The sequence below is a fragment of the Gigantopelta aegis genome, chromosome 12 (genome assembly GCF_016097555.1).
Source record: "Gigantopelta aegis isolate Gae_Host chromosome 12, Gae_host_genome, whole genome shotgun sequence".
NCBI classification, from domain to species: domain Eukaryota; kingdom Metazoa; phylum Mollusca; class Gastropoda; order Neomphalida; family Peltospiridae; genus Gigantopelta; species Gigantopelta aegis.
In genome coordinates, this window is record NC_054710.1 from 32,272,789 (window position 1) to 32,291,119 (window position 18,331).

The 18,331-nt window shown below is 38.2% G+C and overlaps 1 protein-coding gene across 1 annotated transcript; it reads right to left on the reverse strand.

Annotated features, from left to right (window-relative positions):
* Positions 1–14,024: 14,024 nt before the first annotated feature.
* LOC121385730 lies at positions 14,025–18,251 on the reverse strand. Its single transcript, XM_041516498.1, has 4 exons — positions 17,916–18,251; positions 16,220–16,519; positions 15,595–15,897; positions 14,025–14,404 (listed from the first exon to the last, which is right to left on the reverse strand). Exons 1-4 carry the CDS (start codon positions 18,022–18,024, stop codon positions 14,100–14,102), a joined length of 1,017 nt encoding a protein of 338 aa, XP_041372432.1. The 5' UTR covers positions 18,025–18,251; the 3' UTR covers positions 14,025–14,099.
* Between the last annotated feature and the right edge of the window lie 80 nt (positions 18,252–18,331).

Sequence of the window (18,331 nt, forward strand, 5' to 3'; positions counted from 1 at the left end):
GTGTATTCTGTTTGACAAAAATAGGGGGCGGGGGCGTGTCACCTGGACTCCCCGCCTGGATTGTTTATTAAATTATTTTTCCAATTTGTTTCTTAAATATAGGTCATACTGCAATATATTCCGTTAGGAAGGTGGAAAAGAACATTAGTTTGAAACACACTATAGAGTGTAGCTTTTGTTATGCAAATAGCCATAGTTATTTATAGAACGAACCTGTATTGAAAACATATATAGAGTTTTGTAAAATGGAAATAAGTCAACTTCGTGCATTTTAGATGATAAATTGTATATAAAACCTGTCGGGGCATTCGTATATAAATATTCATTCATACACCTGAAAATTACGGGAGATTTGATGCCATATATTTGAGTCCCAGCAACGACATCAGAAACAATTTGTAATGCGAAAAATGATTTTTATCCCCTGTGTCCATGTGGTGATACACACACACACACACACACACACACACACACACACACACACACACAGAGAGAGAGAGAGAGAGAGAGAGAGAGAGAGAGAGAGAGAGAGAGAGAGAGAGAGAGAGAGAGAGAGAGAGAGAGAGAGAGAGAGAGAGAGAGAGAGAGAGAGAGAGAGAGAGACACACACACACCACACATGCCCCTTGACCCCCTCCCGCTTCCTACGCCAGTGCAGTTTACTTTAAAACGCTGAATAACATTGGACGATTCGTCTGTTCTTACCTGCAGGAAAATACAGTAAACTCCATAAAGCGAAGATTGACAAGACGACGCGAATTAATCCCATGATGTCCAAAACGATTTGCTTTAAAGATAACTTGACGGGTTCGAGTCTTTACAATTCAAACGTTTCTATTTCAGTTAGCACATATGCATACACATAATGATACACGCGATTTTAAAGGTTCCAAGCGTAATCGGAACGTTTTCAACGTTTTGAAAGATTTTAAACGCTCATTGAAATTTCAGAAATTGGTTACATATCATAACTTGTGTCTAACAGAAATAGTAAAAAATTAATAGAGGTGGCTACACTGTTTGGTTTTCTCTGTTGTTGCTTTGAACTTCCTGGTGTCTGGGCCGCACTAATATAGACTTTGTGTAAATAGTTTTTGTTATCAGGAATAAAGGCTCACTGGAGGGTGACATTATGACCTAGTACAGTCTTCAGTACAAGATATTGGCTGGAGGTGTATGTATGCCTTGGGTGGTGTGGGTTTTGTAATTGTTTCGTTACACACCCGTTGGTGTGAATACTATTAAGGCTGATAGGTCCTGGGTTCGCCTCCCGATACCTACTTACCTACGCTAGTTTAACTATTCAATGGGTAAGTGGAAGACCACTACACCGACTTCTCCCTCTCTCTCTTCCTCTCTCTCTCTCTCTCTCTCTCTCTCTCTCTCTCTCTCTCTCTCTCCCCCCCCTCTCCCTCCCCCCCCCCCCCCCCTCCCCCCCCTCTCTCTCCTCTCTCTCTCTCTCTCTCTCTCTCTCTCTCTCTCTCTCTCTCTCTCTCTCTCTCACTAACCATTAACAAGTCGCCACTAATCCACTAATCCACTGTCCTGAACAGACAGCACAGATAGCCCAGACAACTGAGGTCTGTGCATAGGACTGTGTGCACGTAGGTACTGGATTCGCCGCCTAATACCGGTTTCCACCCAGAGAAAGTTTAGCTACTCAGTGGGTAGGTACAAGGCCACCCACTAAACAAAGAACCACTAACCCACTGTCCTGGACAGGCAATCCAGATAGGTGTGGTGTTAAAGTGTGTTTTGTTTAACGATACCACTAGAGCACATTAATTTATTAATCATCGGCTATTGGATGACACACATATGGCCATTTTGACACAGTCATAGAGAGGAAACCCGCTACATTTCTCCATTAGTAGCAATGGATCTGTTATATGCACCATTCCACAGACAGGATAGCACATATCACAGCTTTTGATATACCAGTCGCTGGGCACTGGCTGGAACGAGAAATAGCCCAATGCAGGGTTTCTGCCAGAGGGTAAAACGGGTATGGCGCCAGACCCAAAATTAATTACTTTTATCACTACTGTATGATTTTCTTCACCTTAACCCTAAACTTAACTCATTTTATTTCTGGGGGACTGGTTGCATTCAGTTCCATAGCAGAAACACTGCAATGGGCCCACTGACGGGGATCGATACTAGACCGACCACGCATCGAGCGTGCACTTTACCACTGGTCTAAGTCCCGCCCCTAGATAGCTGGTGTGTGCGCACAGGACAGTGTGGTTGAACCATAGTTGGATTTAACGAAGAAAATAATTTAAAATTAAATGCAGACATGGTTGTTGCAATACCGTCTACCGATGCTATTACATGTGTGCACAATAAATAGACCTGAAATAGAGGAATAGACGATCATATACTTAATATGCACATAGACAGGAAAGCCGCGGCTTCTTGTACCGAATAGCAGTGAGGGGTATTGTATATGCACTTTCCCATAGACAAGAAAACATAAACATAGGACATTTGATTTGCCAGTCGTGGGGCACTGGTTATGACGAGGAAAGACCCAAGAGATAGGGCGGAAACCCGTTACAACAGCATGTTACTATTACCGAACAGCAGCAAATATTGCTGTATATCAATATTAAACTGTTACACCGGTTTCAAACCGAGTGTTCGACAGTACACGGTTTGAACTACAGGTTAAAGTGCTACTATTACTTGTTGAAGTCGCCGTGGCCGGGTGGATAGGACACTGGACTGTCAAATGTCATGCAAATCGGCGCAGTAGGTTCGAAACCTGCCAACCGACACAACTGATGTATATATACAGAGGAAAACCGTATAGCCAAAATGTTCTTTGGTATACCACTTATGGGGCACTGTTTATCAATGATTTATCACATTAGAGAATTTCAAGGAATTTGACATTGGGGTGGCGGATAGGTTTGATGTGCAAGGCGTGTACCCCTGTTGCTTAAAACATTTTCAAAGACATATACTTTCGGGCAATATTGTCAGAATATTGAACAGAAGGAACACTAAAATATATATGTACGAGTGTGTACTGTTAAACAAAATATTGCCGCTCCACCTCCGACGCACCTGAAATTAATTATTCAACACTAGTGGCGGGATGTAGCCAAGTGGTAAAACGCTCTCTTTTTGCCCGGTCGGTCTAGGATCGATCCCCGTCGGTGGGCCTATTTGGCTATTTTCGTTCCAGCCAGTGCACCACGACTGGTATATTACAGGCCGTGGTATGTGCTATCCTGTCTGTGGAATTGTGCATATAAAAGATCCCTTGACACCAATGAAGAAGTTTAGCGGGTTTCCTCTCTAAGACTATGTGTCAAAATTACCAAATGTTTGACATCCAATAGCCGATGATGAATAAATCAATGTGCTCTAGTGGTGTCGTTAAAAAAGGCCAAGTACGCAGTTGTTGTTAATACTTGAATTAGAGAAATACACAGAATCAAGGATGGTTAAGTTTGTTTTGTTAAACGACACCACTAGAGCACATTGATATAATAATCATCGGCTACTGGATGTCAAACATTTAATAATTTTGATATACAGTCTTAGAGAGGAAACCCGCTACATTTTCCCATTAGTAACAAGGGACCTTTTATATGCACCATCCCACAGACAGGATATCACATGCCACTGTCTTTGATATACCAGTCATGGTGCACTGGCTAGAACTAGCATAATGGACCCTCTGACAGCGGTCGATCCCAAACCGAACGCACACCAAGCAAGCGCTTTACCACTGGGCTACGTCCCGTTCCTCAATACATAGAGACACCTATATATATGTATGTGTACCTCCTATCATACACTCAGCACCTCCCTCAAAGAACATCTATCGGTCTCGGAAAGAAAACCTATACATATTCAATGTGCAGTCATGTGCGTAATGCCATTTATGTTCATGCATTGTTTTGTAATAGCAGCTAACAGTGAAAACAGCTTTATATAGAACAGTCTTTATTCAAATACGGGGGGAGGGACATAGCCCAGTGGTAAAGCGTTCGCTTGATGCACGGTCGGTCTAGGATCGATCCCCGTCGGTGGGCTCATTGAACACTTTCTCGTTTCAGCCAGTGCACCACAACTGGTATTTTAAATGCCTTGGCATGTGCTATTTTGTCTGTGGGATGGTACATATAAACGATCCCTTGTTACTGATTGTAGCGGGTTTCCTCTCAAATACTACATGTCAAAATTGCCCAAAGTTATCGAACACCTCGTGTCGTCATCTATATATGCGAGGCGGGACGTAGCCCAGTGGTAAAGCGGTCGCTCGATGCGCGGTCGTTCTGGGATCGATCCCCGCCGGTGGGCCCATTGGGCTATTTCTCGTTCCAGCCAGTGCACGACGACTGGTATATCAAAGGCCGTGGTATGTACTACCCTGTCTGTGGGATGGTGCATATAAAATATCCCTTGTTGCTAATTAAAAAGAGAAGCCCGTGAAGTGCCGACAGCGGGTTTCCTCTCTCAATCTGTGTGGTCCGTAACAATAGGTCTGACGCCATATAACCGTAAATAAAATGTGTTGAGTGCGTCGTTAAATAAAATATTTCTTTCTTTTTTCATCTATATATGCAAATGGAAATTGTTCAACAGAGATAGTGTACTTGACCACTATATTGCACTGCTCGAATTAAACACTCGGACAACAAACAAATAAAAAACAATAATAACCAAAACAACAACAACAAAACAAATGAGAATACACCCAGCTGAATATAGTGTTTCTTAGCATTAAGAGCATCAGATTCTGAATGTGACATTTGTTCAGTATTGCCGTTCTATAATTTGCGCGGTGGTTCTGACGACGGTTAGGAGGAGAAAAAATGATGACGCACCACTCAACACAATTTATTATGGTTATTTTGACACAAAGATCATAAGAGAGGCAACCTGTTGCCGCCATATCTACTACCAAAAAAACCCTATAGGTAAAAGGTCATAGGGTTTTAGGTGCACATTCAGAATTTTGACATCCAGTAGCCGATGGTTAATAAACCAATGTGCTCTAGTGGTGTCGTTAAAGAGAAAAAAAACTATAACTTTTTTATGTCTGTTTCCAGGGATTTAGCTCAGTCGGTAGAGCTTTTGTCCGAGGTGCTATGGTAACTGGATCAAACCGCCTCGGTGGACCCATTCTCTGATCAGATTTTTTTTCACGTCTCAACTAATGCCCCCCGACTGGTATATCAACATCCGTGGTGTGTGATGTCCGTTCTGTTGGAAAGTGCATATAAAAGATTCCTTGCTGCTGATGGAAAAATGTAGCAGGTTTCGTCTGAAGAAGACGAGTCAACATTGCCAAGTGTTTGACATCAAATGATGATTAATAAAGAGAGAGAGAGAGAGAGAGAGAGAGAGAGAGAGAGAGAGAGAGAGAGAGAGAGAGAGAGAGAGAGAGAGAGAGAGAGAGAGAGAGAGAGAGAGAGATATGCAGTTTTCCATAGTCAGAACATCATATACTGTACGATGGTCGTTAATATGGCAGTCGTGGGGCACTGGTCACAGAACATAATAGTACTTTATTCAAAATAATTTTCGGGCAGAATTTAGCTCAGTCGGTTGAGTGTTCACCTGAGGTGCTTTAATCACAAGATCGAACCACCTTAGTGGACCCATTCTCTAGATTGATGTTCTCCCGTCCCAACCAGTGCCCCACGACTGGTATATCAAAAACCGTGGTATGCACTATCCTGTTTGATGGAAGTGCATATAAAAGATCCTTCGCTACTAATGACAAAATATGCGGCGGGTTTCCACCAATACTATACGTCAGAATTACCAAATGTTTGACATCCAACAGCCGATGAACAGCAAATCAATGGACTGGTGTCGTTAAACAAAATAAACTTGTTTCAACATCGGTCTTGCACTAAGAGGTGTATTTTTGAAGGATGTGTATAAAGCTGTTGTTGTTTATACTTGAATGAGCACACAACAGCGGTATCCGTTATGAGTAACACACCGCATTCCGGGTGTTGAAGACGCAGACTACATGTACAGTTGTAGGTCAGAGATAACTGATGTTCACTGGACCGTTAGATCAGGAAAGTAAAGGAAGTTTTTTTAACAGCAACTGTGCATATTTGAAACTACGGCGCAGTTGTACCTAATATATATATATATATATATATATATATATATATATATATGATATACATGTGGATATATGTATATATATATATATATATATATATATATATATATATATATATATATAGAGGTAGAGAGAGAGAGCGAGAGAGAGAGAGAGAGAGAGAGAGAGAGAGAGAGAGAGAGAGAGAGAGAGAGAGAGAGAGAGGTGAAGAGGGAAAGAGAGTGAAAGAGAGAAATATAGAGATACACAGAGAATAAGATAGATGAAGATATAAAGAGAGTGAGTTAGAGAGAGAGAGAGAGAGAGAGAGAGAGAGAGAGAGAGAGAGAGAGAGAGAGAGAGAGAGAGAGAGAGAGAGAGAGAGAGAGAGAGAGAGAGAGAGCGAGAGAGAGAAAGAGAGGAAGAGAGAGAGTGAGAATGAGAGAGAGAGAGAGAGAGAGAGAGAGAGAGAGAGAGAGAGAGAGAGAGAGAGAGATTTTTATATCTACAGGAAAAAACAAAGTACAACAATAGCGATTAATCGTAAGACCGATCGTTACAGATATCCGCCTCAAAGACTCCTGCTACTGATTGAGCAGGAAGGTTTTCTTTTTTATCGTACGTTTCTAAAGACAGGATAGTAGATATACCAATCGTAGAACATTGGCTAGGATGGGAAAAATCCTGACTCCAGGAATAAATCGATCGCATGTCCCATCACCTCTCAGGCAACAATTGTACATTCCATCCCCATAGCCAGATATTAAAATAAAGCATCCACTCAGCAGTTACCCAAGTCCAGCGTGGAACTCTGCTTCTATTGCCTCTAGAATAAGTGGAACAGCGATAATGTTCTGTTCAGGTATATCATATACTGAAATGAGCTAGCATATGGTACAGATAACAATGCAGCTGCTAGTTTTGTGTGGGTTGCTTTAATAAATGTGATTGAAATTTTGAATGTTCCTGACAAAATACACTGAATTTTAAAGATAATTTTCTTTCCTACACCGCTTTGGGCGGGTTATAAATCATATCTAAACCCACCATTGTACATACATACACTTTTAAAGTATACTTTCAAAAACAATTTAATTTAAAATTAATTTTGAAGTTTCGTCTCTCCCATGCATATTAACAAGAACAACAGAGCAGCATTTTCCCCTTTATTGTATAAATTTATCTGCTATTCGGCTACAAGATGTATCATACAAATGTATCTTACTTTGTACAAAATATACATTTATAAGTGTTTAATAGAAACTATAACAATATATGACTCTTACACTCACTAACTCACACATGATGACACTCACTCACTGAATCATTCACCCACATACACCCACACAGATCCACACACACACAAATTTATCACACGACATGTTCTCCAACTTGAAATCTAAACTTATAGTACAAGTAATGTTTCCACATATAATATCTGCAAATAAGAAGCTACGCTATATCAGTTGACACATATATTCTGACCTATGCTATATAAACGTCAATATTTCATAATGTGTTAACAGTGTTTCATGAGTGAATTCCATCATAGCTGTATATATTCCATTGAGCTCTATTTTGTGCAAGTTTGGGCTTTGTAAGCCTTTATTGGGAGTGACAGTCCTCCTACGGGTAATGCAAGAGGGGTGGAACATGTGTTCATTTTGTACTTTGACCCCCAAAACAAATCAGTCTAAAATATATAATCAATTAAAGAAGTTTTCTTCCAAATTTACTATATAACAAACACAAACTGGAGATACATATTTACAATTTTTTAAAATAAAATGCAGTCTTTCTATCATATCAAAGTTCTCAAAACCCCATATCTCACATCGGTACAATAATACTGGTACCACCACAAACCACTAACAACCAACCACTAATCTACTGTCTTCGACAGACAGCCCAGGCATCTACAGTGTGTGCTTGAACCTTAATTTGTTATAAGCAAGAAAATAACTTAATTAATTTTAAGAAATTATCAGTTTTTCAGAGATTGATAAACATGGGGATCGTCTGTCTGAATGTTCACAGTGTTCACATCGTAGACATTGTTCACATCGTTCACAGTGTTCACATATTCCACAGCCGGGCGTTCACCTGAAATAATATAAAGATAATGTACACGGCTTTCACGAAAATGTATACTGATGGAAACAAATAAGGGATCACATTAATCAGAGTCGGTTTAAGAATCCGCAGGACCTGTAGCACAAATAACAGCGGGGCCCCTTTCGCAGGATATATATTTTGCAAGCCCCTCGTGGAGAGGGGGAAAATTACCTGGGGAAAATAAATGTACACATCACCACGGGGCCCCCCTGAAGCGCGGGACCCACAGCACGTGCTACTAGGATAAATCGCCTCTGACATTAATAATAACAGAAAATATTGACTGCAACTAAATCTCATCCACAGTATTAATAAATTAACCGTGTTACTGACAGTGACTCTCATAGTACTTACATTCAGACTCACATTACACCTCCGTGTTTCATATTGACATGACTACTCTAGTGGTGAATTACATTTAGGTTTTATCACCATATGTCCCTTATTTCTTACCATCAGAATTATAGACCTTTATCCTTTTGTTTAGATTTTCATATGTGGTATACATGAAAAACTAAACAAAAGGATAAACTAGTATTTTTGTATAACGCATCAGTTTAGTCATCGTGCTGGGGAGTCCAGGGATTTCTGCAAGCATTCTACGGGTCCGAACATAGGAACCTTCCAAAAAGGAAGTGGCAATGGAAATTCCCAATTTCTGTTCTAATAAAATAATTTAACAGTGGTATACTCCATCATTCAATGGCCTGAACAAAATATCGGATTATGATTTACTCACATTTATTTCCCAATCCCATGGGACAAACAATACTGGATAAACGCCTCTGTCATCAGACATCTATTCTCTTCTATTTTATTCAGCTTAGTCATTGATGTGTCATATCAGTCATTAGACATCTATTATCTTCTATTTTATTCAGCTTAGTCATTGAAGTGTCATATCAGTCTAATGATTCCTATTAATCTAGGATTAACAGGATGGAAATTTGAGCGGCCCCAACACAGAATAATACATTTTTGTTTGGCTATAATATCGTAGAATACCATTTGCTAAAGGCTAAACACTCGAGTGGTGTGCCTTTCTGAAAAGCTAGGAAACCAAAATTATAGCCATATATTTATATACTGTCCATGTGTTAATTTGTTTGTATAAAACAATAAATTATACCAGTTCATTTGTTATCTCCAGTATAATCTGTTATGGTTTATGCAATGTATTCGGATTCAGTAAATAATTTTAATTTTGTGGATGAACTATGCTGAGTTTGTATATACTAATGATGAAGCATCTTGATGGAATGAAATTAATAAACTTAAAAAAATATATGTTCAACTTACCCTGCTGGTTGTTGTCCTGGTTCATATACTCATGATTATCATCATCGGAATCTATTTGAAAAAGATATACATGGTAATATATCATTCCATTAATACATGTGCTGTAACTTATATGCTTGTGTTGTCTTTTAGAAAGAAAGACACAAAATAATAAGAAAAGCGACAAGAAGACACTTAAAAGGCATACATATACCAATATTTAAACATAAAACAAAAAAAAGTAAAAGCAAATTTGTATTAAATTAACACACACACACACACACACACACACACACACAAAACCCTCCACAAAAAAGACCCCCCCCCCCAAACAAAAAAGAAGTAACAACAACGAAAAAGGAGACAGAAAGAACAAATACATACTGACATTTAAACAAAAAAAAGAAGATGAGAAATAAAACAAAAACAACACTTAATTAACATATTCCACACCTAGCCAGGTTTATGTTTTGATTCACATATTCGTTAAAAATCACACTGACGTATATGTCTTAACAGCGAAATCTTTCGCTTTTAATTAAAATGTGAGCATAAAAACTGATTTCTCCTACGTGTGTTTGTTGTTGAATTCCTCCTCTTTCTGACTATGACGATAACCGCGACCATGATGACCACCAGAATAACTACTGTGACACCCGAAACAGCTGCTACCAGTACTGAGTCAGACGTGGATCCCGGTTCTGTAGAAGAAAACACAAACGGATCAGGCTTTTAATATCACACATTGGTGTGTACAAGCAGACATTTTTTTCAAATTTTCAAAGACTTTCATTTCTATAAACAGTTTTAAAATATACTTACCTTGTTACTTGTATAGTATACTTTTTCCACAGCACGTACCTTTTGTGACACCCAATAGCCGATGTGTATTTTTGTGCTGGGGTGTCATTAAACATTCATTCATTCATTCATTCATCTAGTCATTCATTCGTTCGTTCGTTCGTTCGTTCGTTCGTTCATTTATTCACTCATTCTTTAGCTAAATTATAAGATACATGTACATACCCTTTCTTTCGAATACAATTAACTGTAAGCTTGTACAAATACCGTTTCGATTTCTGTGTGTATGTCAATTGTATTGTTTATTTATTTGGACATTACAGGCATATAGATGATGATAATGAGATGGACGGTGAAGCCGCATAATTTTCCTTTTCGGTATGGAACTGCTTGACTGGGATGTACTCCAAGTTTGGTGTCAGTTTTAAAGCTATCTTGGTATTACCCAAGCTTGGGGTGTACAGAACCATATACTCCTGTTGCTCAGGCGAGATACGAACCAATAAACGTACGAGACAGGGGGCAGGGGCAGGGGCAGTGGCAGGGGCAGGGGGATGCCCCCACTAATGCTGGAGCAAAACCTCAAATTCAGGCAAAAAAATATACAGATATTCGTGCAAAATGTACTAACCTGAGACCTTTTACCATGTATTTCCATCATTTTACCCTCAAAATTAGTTGTAATCTATGTAAAAATGCTTAGTGATTCGTTTCAAACTCTATATAGCTGTTTGGTAGTAATGCTAATTATGAATAACTGTTGTTATCCAGATTTGGGCATTTTCGTTCAATTCGGGCAAAAGCCAGTCTGCCCCCCCCCCCCCCCCCCCCCCTCCCCCCCAACAAAAATGGTAGCCCGAATGCCTATGAGTACTTACTATATTGAAGTCCAATACCAACTCAGCCACTATTCAACCCATGCCGGAAAACATGACAGACTTGCCAAAATTTAATTTTTAAGCAAAAGGTTGTAAGCAAAGATAACGGCGAAACCGTAAACCGCGATCGAAACCGCAATAAGAAAGTGCTGAGTTGAAGTGGGATTTGGCAAAATGGTTGTTGATTCCATACATCTCTATCTTGTGGCTTGTCTGTAAGATGACAGCCACTCCTAGACTAGTTTACTAAATCAAAGGACAGAATTGACCTCATTGGAATAAACATAGCTTTGATGTCAGATGTCAAAACAGTGATGATATCATCAGGTGTTCAAAAAAGAAAAGTGATAAAATGTTGGTTCCTGTGGCACCAATCACAGTACTGCCACCAAAGCTGTCAAAATATAGTTAAAGTCTTAGAGAGAAAACCCGCTACCTTTTTCCATTAGTAGCAAGGGATCTTTTATATGCACCATCCCACGGACAGCATAGCACATACCACGGCCTTTGGTACACTGGTTTGAGCGAGAAATAGCCCAATGGGTTCATCGACGGGATCGATCCTTGACCGACCGCGCATCAAGCGAGCGCTTTACCACTGGGCTACGTCTCGCGCATCCACGGGTGTCAAGTCTGTTACTTCACCAAAAGCGATGAATAGGTAAATGTGCAAGCTTTCACCAAAGACATGAACAGGTATGCAAAAGTTCAAAATATGAAACAGCATGAACCATCATTTTGGTCAGTGATGCAGCGAAAAATAATGATTGAATGAATGTTTAACGACACCCCAGCACGAAAAATACATCGGCTATTGGGTGTCAAACTATGGTAATGCAAATAAATAAAGTGATGATCAACATCAATATAAAAATTCAAGACTTAAACAAAAACAGTGTAAAGAACTGTGCAAAAACACAAATATCACAGAATTTTACGGATACTGAATTTTACTCAAAACTTCAATTTTGTGCTGTATTGGCCATTCTCAAAGAGAATGTTACACTCCTGCACCACGGTGAGGTTACAGCACACGCAGGGGCAGCCAAAAATAGTTTACATTGTCAAATAACTAGTCTCGACGGCTTCAATGAAGATGAGCGGGAAAAACGTTTGTGTAAGGACACCCCAGCAGCTATTAAACTAGAGTAGGTGTCTTAAGATATGGTAAGGACGGGAATTATTTAGTTTTCACAATATACTATAATGATACTATACTCCAGACACACAGATGCGTGCGCACACATACACGTGCAATAATCAATGGATATTATAGGCCCGAATATAGGCCAACGCCTGTTGGCCAATCCTGAGACTGCTAATTTTTCTGAACGGCAACAAACATTGTTTAAAGGGACATTCCTGAGTTTGCTGTATTGTAAGATCTTTCAAACTAATAAAATATTTTTACGATCAAACTTACATATTACATATATTTTCTTGTTCAGAATATCAGTGTCTGTATATTCAATGTGTTTCTGGTCGTCTTAATATTTGTAAGAAGCCCAAACTGGATACTGTCTTCAAATAATTTCGTACGTACGAAACCCCCCCCCTCCCCCCAATATTTTAGGAAATAAGATGAAATTTAACCTAGTACAAATATTAGAACGATCAGAAACAAGTTTAATATATGGCCACTATTATTTTATGCAGAAAAATATATTTGATATTTTATTACAATCGTGAAAAAGTCTCTGTTAGTCGTTAACATCTTAAAAATTGCAGCAAACTCAGGAATATCCCTTTAAACCAATGCCTGTTTAGTAACACGTCGTCTCGAAAAGAAAGAGACATGGGCATATTGGATGTCAGACCATGTAGAATGAATCCAAGGTTTGGGAACTTGTAGCGAATCTGTTATAAATACATTGTGTTTTTACTGTCCTTTACTGTTGTAATATTAATTTAAAAACACCACCACCAACAACAACATGACATAAGGTTCGCATATTTTATACAATTACCCACCTGAAACTACTTTTAAAGTTGTGTAAAAATGGCCGCACCCAAATCTGTTACAGACATCCAACTTATAAAGTCCCAGGTCAAAGTCATTTAACTGAGGAATCATCAATGTGATTGAGTATCCTCCATCTTTCACTGTAATACCGTAGATATGTAACGTCACTTCTGTCGTAGACACTCGACCTGTTAAGTGCTGATCACGTCCGTTTATCCACATGTGCAGAGTGATGTTGGAATTGCTGAATATCTTTCTTTCCAAAACGACAGTATTACCAAGGACAGCGGACACAGTCTGATTTTGTTTTGATTCATCATCCAAAATAGGTTTTTCTGTAAATATATAAAATACCAGGCAAGAGGAATTTAAAGACAATAACGTACCTAAATGTCATAAATTCCCTGCAAATATTCACCGAGACAATCACCAATACGCATGCAAAGACACACTGAAATGCAATGACATTTATGGATGTATACCACCAAATCAAATCCCATATACAATAGTAACATAATATGTGGTTAAAACACCTACATGCAGCATATCAAATGGCATATACACCATGCTGAGCTGATCATTTCAGATATAACCAGTAGCTTCTATAAGTATCCTAATTATGCACAGAAAATGTCATGCTATTTTTAGTAGGACCCCGCATATGTTTGCAGCACACTGGTAGTTGGTACATTGACTCTAGTTCAAATTAAACCGCAGGAATTTACTGGCCAGATAAACCAACATTTTATCACAACAAAACACTCACACTTATCACAGATGGCAGGATTTGTGGTATTAACTGCTTAAGTTAGATGCACACACACGTATTTATGAGTTGATAATTCATAACTGTTTTACAAAACTACAACAAAACTAGTCAATCACTAATATGCATGGAGTGGCGGCAGCGGGTTTGTTCTCTCATACTCTTTGTGATGCTTAATGATATGCAATAAGCCTATTTATGAAAATAGCAAAATATTTACCTACCTCCAAATTCTACTGACGTAAAACCAGTTTGAACTTTGACCTTGTTCAACCCATCAATGCCATTACTGGCACCACACTGGTACCTGCCTGAATCAGCATATGTCACGTTATAAATCGTCAAGATGTTTCTGTTAAATTCCACGAGTTGTCCTGGTAACTCTCTGAGTTTGTACTTATTCCAGAAGTGGATGAATGGGGTGAAGCCGTACGTCTCTGGACGCCCTTCTGTTTGACATATCACCTTCAGACTCTTCTCACTCGAGTCGAAGTCATGTCGTACTGTCACATCAGGAGCATCTATGTCAATAAAGATCATATACTGGGACCCACTCTAAAATAACTCTAAACATTTGTGCATTTACATACTTTGGATGTTTGTGTATTTAATCACAAAATGTTAAAACTGATATGTATTTAGTTAATTCACTTACTTAATTTGTTTGACATCCAGTAAAATTATGCTGGGATATCGTTGAACACTGGTTTATACATTCATGTAATTGGTCAAATCTTTAAAAATATTGAAGAAGACGACACGTATTAAAATATAATTATAATAACACAATTTATGAACTTTAACGGAGTTTTCTCATGCCATATGCATTTTGTTTAAAACTTAAAAGCATATACTGATCAATATTTGGATAAAAAAAGTATAAACTGTATATTTTAATGGATTAAACTATGTTAACATATTTAAGTGTAGAACCGGATATAATCACATACATTGTCATAAATGCCTCCACTACATTCAAAACACCCAATATTTTGCGAGCATAGCTGGATCATAGTTACCATGGAGTACGTGTTGCAGAAAATGAAGAACACAGAAAAATCACAAGATGGTGTGGTATCAATGTGATTATGAAGTTGGAGAACACTGTATTATAGGTATTATGCGCGCGTGCGTGACGTATGAGACAAGGCTTTTGCAAATGACGTAATGAAAATGATTATTATAAGAGATCATGAAAAGATAATGACCATTAAATATATATTATACATGACTGGTTGACGTGTAGAAACACGAGTGGTGCACGGACGATTGTTGTTGTATGGCTGTTTTCGGAGCAGGTGTGAGTGCGATATAGCGAGTAATGGTAAAGGGTGTCATATCATGTTAGTTGATATTTTTATTTGTAATAAATTATAATTTATTCATTATCGAGCTATTTTTCCTAAACGTCTGGCATTTCATTCGTAATAGGGTATTTCATTTCTGTCATATTGATAACTATTCTCAGTGTATTTCATTGTAGTGTCCGTTTTTGCTGCCATAATGAAAATATCTTTGTTCAAACGTACATTACATTCCTGAACATGGACAATTGACATATTTAATAATAAGTGTTTAAAATATTGGTACCTTTTGTTTTAGTAACAACCGTCACCTGTATACAATACCTATAATCCAACAATATGTGACTTACAACGTGATGACATGTGATTGATAACCATTTTTTACTAACTGACCATCATTTACTTACAGTTAACCAGGATTGTGACAGTTGCAGTTAGATTATATCGACCAGTGATGTGGGTGGCTGAACACTGACAGGTGTGATGGTGGATGTTTCTCAACACTTCAAACGATATACGACCTACAGCTCCATCAGTTGTGTACACTGTAATACCACCACACACTATACTGACGTTTGACACACTGGGCTTTCCTCCAGTTACTTCACATGATAGGTGTAGCATGGCGCCTTCGCGAGTTATGATTTCTGAATCAAGTGGCGTGTTTGAATTATTGTCTTGCTTTATCACTGGATGTGCCAATGGTGGATCTGATAAAACAGAAAATAGCCACATAGTATCTGATCATACAAATCATAAACAAATATTTGTTCAAATATAAAATATAACAAGGAGCTGATTAGGGCTACTACTATTAAGTGTACCTCTCAAAAATAAATAAAAAATCCAAACAAAAATCCAAAGGCAAACAGAAATACTCAATTGTTAATAAAATGACAACTTTTGAATAAAGCATCAAAATGTTGACTATGTATAACTTTTATAAATATATTAACAAAAGCTAATCGCGTGAAACGGTTGTGTTGTTATTCAGGTACAACCAGTTCTGAGCTGTTTTTTGTTTTTACTTACATGTTAAATTCATGATTTTAACATTTGACGTTGTTGTCATGTTCGTATCTGCATCGAAAGCTTTGCATACAATTTTGTTTCCATCTTGATACCAGTGTGGAATAAATTTAAGCTCCTGACTGTATGCGTCGTAATGTTTAGATAAATTCAGATTGTTTTCGATTTGTGCTCCAGACGTTTTGTTCATCCACGTGAACTCTGCTCGTCCTGCCATGTTGCTTGTTGTACAGGTGAACGTAATCGAGCTCAAACCGTCAGCATCAAACATTTCCTTATTTCCAGAAAGAGTAACACCTGAAACTAAAAAGCGACGTACATGTAGTCTGGGTTAGTGAGAACCACCTATCGGTTTTCAATTCCAAATTTATACACTTTGTTTAATAACAAAATCTCCCTCTGGAGAAAACAATTATATTGAATGTCTTATTTTATGTTTGGAATAATATATTTCCGATGTTAAATAAAAAGAGCAGTAGAAACTGAGTTAATTTCAACTTATTTTGGTGGTTATATCCAATTAAGTTTTAAGCACGCTGTTAGTTAGATGTTAGTGGTTATCAAGAGAGAAGAGGGTGTAGTGGTCTTACACCTACCCATTGAGTCGTTAAATCTCGCTCTGGGTGTGAGCCGGTACTGGGATGCGAACCCAGTACCTACCAGCCTTATATCCGATGGGTGAACCACGACACCACCGAGGCCGGTTATTAATGATTAAATATTATCTTCATTGCAAGCACCTTTATGATATAACAGAGTGCATGATTCATTGTCGTATATGTCAAATATATGTTATTTCATTACACATTTATACTAAATGTAAAACAAAACAAAAAAAACCCAAACAAAACAAACAAAAACAAAATAAATCTGTATTTTATTTTTAGAAGTAGGAATGAAATATTTCTGTCAGGGTGCTGGAACGACTGGATAGATGGTTAACGAAACACAAACACGAAGAATAAAGCGGCTATTGGGTGTCAAACCAAGGAACATATATGGACGAATGTATGATTGACTGACATCAGGCCCCGTACTTATAAACCTTAAAGTCTAAACTTTAAGTCCAGACTTGAACGTCATGACAACGCCATTCAAATAGCATTATGTTAAAGTCTGGACTTTATTAAAATCTAAACTTTAAGTTTTATAAGCACGAGACCAGTATAGAAATTCTACATTTTATAGTGAATGTTAATATTGTGTAAAATACGAACATAATGGGTAAATATATTTAAAATCTTTACTAACAATAAGTATATTTTAACATTTTCAAAACTAGTCTTCAACCAAAATGTACTTAGGTGGAGAATCGATCTTGGGAAAACAGATGAATGCGTTAAGTACATACGGCCGAAATAAGCTCAACACAAATCAGTTCCATACTTTAATTGTTGATGTTGTCAGTAGTTCATATTTTAATGTGTTAGTGCGAGAGGGAGAATTCACAAGACATAATAACTACATTAGCAGCACATTGTGTTTAATATGCATCTCTCACAGCTAGATCGTCTCCGCTATTTACGTGTGTTTTATGAACCTGGGCTCCGTTTTACGAAGCGATCGTAGCGTTAAGATCACCTTAAGTGCATAGTTACATCATGCATTTAAGGTGATCCTAGCGCTAAGATCGCTTCGTAAAACGGGGCCCTGTACAATAAAGTACTGATATAATATACTAGTGAGGCATTATACTTACAATAGAGGAAGACAAAGTTGCTGACATACATAGGACCAGAGGCTCCATCACTGTCAACAGAGGAACAGCTCCACCTTGTGGCGTCTTCTGTACTGAATGATTTTATCATTACTCTGTAAACTAAGGTGTCGTTCTTGGGTCCAAAACACTGACATTCATATCCACTTAATACGCCATAAGTCGTGTTACAATGTAAATTCACTGCTCTGTACGAAAGGATTTGACAAATCCTCACACTATTGCGTTGAAACACGATGGATCGATTTTGAATATTCCCCGTGACAGAACATTTAAGATTATAACTCCAGCCAAGCTTTTTTGCAAAGGAAGGAGGTACGAGCTTTATCACTCCGACTGAAAAAAAATAAAAAATAAAATAAAAACACCCACAGAAAATGCCAACAATCAAAGCAACA